Consider the following 6,000-nt stretch of genomic DNA (forward strand, 5'->3'; position numbering starts at 1 on the left):
AGAAATTGCATCTCTAAGTAAAAAGAAAAGGAGGACTTGTGGCACCTTAGAGACTAACCCATTTATTTGAGCATAAGTTTTCGTGAGCTACAGCTCACTTCATCGGATGCATTGAAGTGAGCTGTAGCTCACGAAAACTTATGCTCAAATAAATGGGTTAGTCTCTAAGGTGCCACAAGTCCTCCTTTTCTTTTTGCGAATACAGACTAACACGGCTGCTACTCTGAAACATCTCTAAGTAAACTTGCATAGTTGCTAACTACCCCACTGTGGAAGCTGGTGGAGGAGCAATGAACAGAGGTTACTCCTAGGGGAATTCTGCATTTAAAAAAATAAAAATTCTGTGCACAATATTTTAAAATTTTGCAGATTTTATTTGTCAAAATAACACTATATAATCATGCCACTTTCAATTATTTTGGTAATTTATTTCAAAATACCTGTCAGGAAGTATTCCTGTAACAATGCCTCATAGGAGCAGAGTTAAGGAAACCCCTGTGGCAACCCAGTTCCTGCTTCTCTGCCCCTTCCCTCCCACCCCACACCCAAGCCCAGCTCCGAGGCTAGACACCCACACCCCCTTGCCCTCCAGAGCCCAGCTACCAGGCCACACACCCACACCCCTTTCCCCTCCAGAGCCCAGCTGTGGGGACAGACACCCTCATCTCCCAGAGTCCAGCCACAGGGCCAGATATTCACACTCCTCCAGAGCCCAGTCACAGGGACCCCCTGCCCTAGATACCCCACAGCCCATCTCTCCCTCAAGAGCCTAGCTGCAGGGCCAGGTACCTGCACCCCTCCCCACACAGAGCCCAGTCACTCCCCCCTACACACACACACAGGGAGAAACAGCCTGATGCTGGGTCTTGGGCTTGTATGGAGTTTCCTGCACACTGCCTCCTTCCTTCAGGGCATGCCAGAAACTGCAGCTGCTGGGAATTCTTCAGCTCTGTTCCCCTTCCCCCAGCAGTGTATTCGATTTGCGAGCTGGGCTCTGCGGGTCCAGAGGCCCCTACTGGCAGCCAGCAGCTCTGCAACACCAATTCTGTGAGGGCGGGGGGAAAGGGAAATTGTGCATTGTGCAGTGGCGTAGAATTCTCCCAGGAGTAAGGACGCGTAGGCTGCTTGAGGCAATGATATCTGATTGAGAAGGCAAGTTTTTAATTTTAAAATTGCCACTTTATTTCGGAGTACTGCAGAACTTAAAGAAAAGGAGTACTTGTGGCACCTTAGAGACTAACAGAGACTAAGCTCAAATAAATTTGTTAGTCTCTAAGATGCCACAAGTACTCCTTTTCTTTTTGCGAATACAGACCAACACGTCTGCTACTCTGAAACCTGCAGAACTTAAATGTCAGAATCTCATTACCTATGGAAAAAAAATAAAGGCCCTTATTTAAGTGTTAGATTGTCTTTAGAACATTGAATCTCACAGTACACCATGTCTTTACGTTTCTGTGATTGGACCTAATGGATCCTTTTTTAAATATGGTGTGAAAAGACTAAATTAAGATCTTCAATGTAGAACTGATGTTTAAAATATATCAAATGTAAATCTGCTAACTTTGACAGCTTGTTTAAACACATTAAATAAGATTTTAAATATCAAGTGTCACTGTAGAGATTTAAATTGGTTATCTGCAATAAATTTCAACTTGGCCTCCTTTGTCATACTGAGACAAGTTTAGCCCCTGCTCCCAAACCTGTGTTGATCACTGTGCTGAATACATACTTCCCATTTATTTGAATGCCTTTATTCTGAAGGATTGTATTACCTTGAAAATATATTTGGTACCATTAAAATAAATCACCTTTGTGGTGACAAGCAAAATAGTGTGCTACACAACAGGGTGGAGATGAAAAATTATGGCTAACGATACCGCTGGTCTTCTGAAAGTACCATGTGATTTATCTATGTTAAGGCAGAGCAAATAACCTGTTTATAGCCTTATTGAAAAGAGTACAAATTGTCATGCTACTTACCTTTAGAAGAATGAAGGGCTGCATCTTGCCTGCTGTGATTTGTACTTTTTTAATTCTAGGGAGTTGCTAGGAATTTCAAACCAATTACTTAAGCCTTGTCTACACACAGACTTGCACCAGTGTAACTAAATCATTTTTTAAAAAGCTTTCGTTAAGCTGATACAGGTTTGAGTGTTGGCAAGGACTTTGTCTGTTCTCTTTGGCATAACCTACAGCAGGGATGGGCAGTTGAGGGGTCACATCCAGCCTGCAAGATCATTTCATTTGGCCTACCACAGTCTAGCTTGGGGCAGGAAGGGGGGTGGGACGGGACGATGCACTTGTCCTCTCATGCTGCAGCGAGAGCCAGTTGGGCCAAGTGGGGAGCCGGGGCCAGCACAGCGAGACAGGAGTAGTCATGGCAGGGTGAGTGCAGGCCAGGCTCCCTCCGAAACTTCCTCTAGGACCTCCCACTACCCCTTGCGGTAGAGACTCTACATTCCCCCCCACCCAATGTCACTATTCCATGGGCAGGGTCTGACCTTCTTCCCCCCTCCCCCCCTACTTGCAAAATGGTTTTTGTGGCCTCTCTACTATTTACCTGTAAGTTGTCCATCACTCTCCTACAGTATATATGCTCAATGGATGTTGACTTTGAAAGACCTAATGAAAATAAATGGTTGACATATTTCTAAGTCTATATTCAGTGAAGACACCTTTATTTTTCATTTGTTTTCCAGACCTCTGGAGGACTATGGACAGAATGCATATCACAGCTCAATGCAGACCAACAGGCAGCTATACAGGAGCTCCTGAACTCTGCTTGAAGGGCCTTAATTATCTGCAAGAAAACTAACTCCAAATAAACATTTACCCTATTGTTTAGGTTTCTTTGTTTTTGTTTTTGAGCAAAAAAGAACTGTAGAGCGTGCAGGCCATTCTTTTGCAATCTACAGGCAGTGGCAACACGAAGAAGCACTCTTTCAGAGTGGTGTTTAAATCCATTTCTATCCCACAACACTGAAGAAGCTCCCTGTAAACCCTACAAAAGCACTGAAGAGTATTTTTCTAATGGTATAAGCCACCCATATGATGGTGAAAAGGAGACAAGTTGAATTTTCTCATTAGATATAATGAATTAAACAGCTTTAAGACCAGTTATTCAGCGGTAATGTACATTATAGCAGATAACATTTCTATACATCTAGTATTAATTGTATTAACTGGAGTGAGTTTCTTTTAGGGTAGAAAGTGCCCTTCTACCCAGCAAACCACTAGATCAAAAGATGAAAAATTGAAGACGAATATAAAGCATGAAGACCTCATTGATGTCACACAAAAAAGGCTTGTTTAAGTGACTCAATGAGAAAAGCTGTTCAGCTTCCAGCCCTTGAATGTGAAGTGTCTTTGGCATGTCTGGCAGTATCTCATTCACTCCTCAATAAATGACATTCAAATACAATAAGACGCTTGTGTAAAAGTTCAGTGCTGTGTGATTCTTATTCAATTTCCTCCTATGAGAAGATACAAGAATAAATGTTACGAGTCATAATTTTAAGATATTTGAAATTTTCTGTACAATATGTCTAACTCACACTTCATGCTTTTTTGTTTCTTGGATTTTAACCATTCAACTTTTTTCTGATTCAAAGAACTACATACTGTGTAGAATTCAAATTTAGTGACATGAGCCTTGGGTACAGTGAGTTTACATACCTTTACCATAAACTGTTTCATTTTCAGATCCAATTGCATATTGGTAATTTATGAAAAGTTGGCTAATGTTCCAGTTGCGGATGTACAATGGGTCTGTGTTAGCCAAGCAAACTTTCAGTCGTATTAAATTAAATACATGCAGTTACATTTGTGGAGATATGATTGGTAGCCTATCCTGAAAGGAGAAAATTTGTGTATAAATGTTTTATTGCTTCATCTCATCCTAGCAATACATGGGTTACTGTTTAAGATATATGGTTTTTCTAAAATCTTATTTCTAATTTAAACTTCAGTGTGAACCCTTTGCAGTTTGTACTAACATTTTTGATATAAATATTAAACTTATGCTTAGACCAGAAAGCTAACCTAAGAATTAAAGACTTTTCACTAAGTGATTTGCAGCAGTCTCTTAAAACATACTGTGTAAATGTATTAGAGTGAAATGGAAGAGTACAAGTTTGATGCTTAACGAGAGAGGAAAAAAGCTGCCCTATGTATTATAAATGAGGATACGATTTTGTCACAGATTGAGATTTTTACAGACTTCAGTGACTTTCAGCTTCAGCTCTGGCTAGGGAAGTCAGCTCCCCCATAGTGGCAGGGCTCCGGCTTCTGTGATTTGTTTGTTGCCAGTGTCCTGCCCATGAATTTTAATAAAAATCCTTATGCCAAAATCTTAACCTTAATTATAAAATCAATTTCTATGATGAAAAAGCCATCAAACTGTTTAAAACACAACTATACATCAAAATATAACCTGTTGTACTTGTGTAAGAAAATTCTACCCAAAATCAGTTTTTTAAAGTAGCTTTAGTCTCATGGCAGAGTTTGTCATTTCAATCCTGACTGAGAAGTCGATGATTTTTTGAAAATACAAATGAATAACTATGCTACTGCTAAGAGTGCAGATCTGCCTATAGACAGACAGCATATGTAGTTTGTAAACAGTAATTTTATCAGAACCCTGTTCTATTTTGCTGTTGAGTATATAGTTTGTGGTGATCCCAATTTTCCTCATTAAATTTTTTTCATGTAAGTACAACTCCAGTTATTTTCAAGGAGTTCACATGTCCATTTTCCAATGTGGGGATTTGCACCCATCGATGTGGAAAATATTTCAGTAAATCTGTATGCAGTGTAGTTGTAGCCATGTCAGTCCCAGGATATTAGAAAGGCACGGTAGGTGAGGTAATATCTTTTATTACACCAACTTCTGTTGGTGAAAGAGATGAGCTTTCAAGCCACACTCAGATCTGAATAAGAGCTCAAAAGTCTCTCTCTCTCCATGAGAAGTTGATCCAATAAAATCTTACCTCACTCACCTTGTCTCTCCTTGTAAATCTGATTATTTGTCTCAAAAGTACAAATATCTGGCTACAACAATGGTCTCTTTGGTTATTTTATGTCTGTCTGGTTTTTGTTGTGTCTTCAGCATTTATTCATTTCTGGATTCTCACCTCTTCCCCCCAATCTCAGACGTTTGAGCGAAATCTCTTCTGACAAATACTGGATGCATTTCACAGTTGTCCATGAGACTTCAGGTTTGAAACATAATCCTTTTCCCCTCAAGCTACATTCTTTTTCTGGAAGTGCAAAAAGCTGACTTTTCAAGCAGGAGTGGATAAAACCTTTTTTACCCATAAATAAGGGACCAACATTTGAGTGTTGGGAAGTGTTTACCCCACTGCATGCCTTTCGTCCTTTTCCCCCCCTTCCCTATGATAGCAAAGCAGGCCAACTGAAACAAGCAGACAGAGGAGCACTATTTGTAAGAAGAACTCCAGATCACACAAGGGAAGTTCTGCTGCAATTGCCTCCAGGTTGTTGGCCCTCAGTTTGTCAGGGCCAGGGGATTAGGCGAGACAGCATGTGATAGCTGACACATCCGCCTGACATCAGCTTGACTTGCCCACAGAGACATCAAAATCCCTGCAACCCTTTTCCCATATCACTTCAAAAGTGAAAAGCTGCTGATTCTCCCATATACTTAAATTTTGTCTTGGTAACTATCTCCTTAATATTCCTTCCTACTCCTTGTGTGAAGTCTTTAGGGAGGAGCAGGAAAGTCTGAAAATGAAAAAGTTCAGTCCTAGAATTTGAGAATTCTGGAACCCTCAAAAAATTGTCTTCTCCAAGCTCAGTATTCCCAAAGCAGGAAAGGTAACAAATGTCAGTTATGAAGTGTAATTCATCCATTTTCCCCTGCAAATTTTGTTCTTGTGATGTAATGCATGGAGACCACACATAAATAAGAATTTTTGTACACTTGGAATTATTTCCAGTGCAAAACACAAGGGAAGTGAAATCATGTAAAATTATTTC

General features: G+C 40.3%; 1 protein-coding gene across 1 annotated transcript in view; it reads left to right on the forward strand.

Moving 5' to 3' along the window:
- The window catches only part of IPO5 (importin 5), a 79,773-nt gene extending 75,704 nt beyond the window's left edge, over positions 1-4,069 (forward strand). Inside the window, exon 26 of the mRNA XM_073348073.2 lies at positions 2,703-4,069. Within this exon, the coding sequence (XP_073204174.1) occupies positions 2,703-2,789 (87 nt within the window). The 3' untranslated portion in view covers positions 2,790-4,069. The remainder of the gene's footprint in view (positions 1-2,702) is intronic.
- Positions 4,070-6,000: the final 1,931 nt, after the last annotated feature.

The sequence above is a fragment of the Lepidochelys kempii genome, chromosome 1 (genome assembly GCF_965140285.1).
Source record: "Lepidochelys kempii isolate rLepKem1 chromosome 1, rLepKem1.hap1, whole genome shotgun sequence".
Lineage (NCBI taxonomy): Eukaryota > Metazoa > Chordata > Testudines > Cheloniidae > Lepidochelys > Lepidochelys kempii.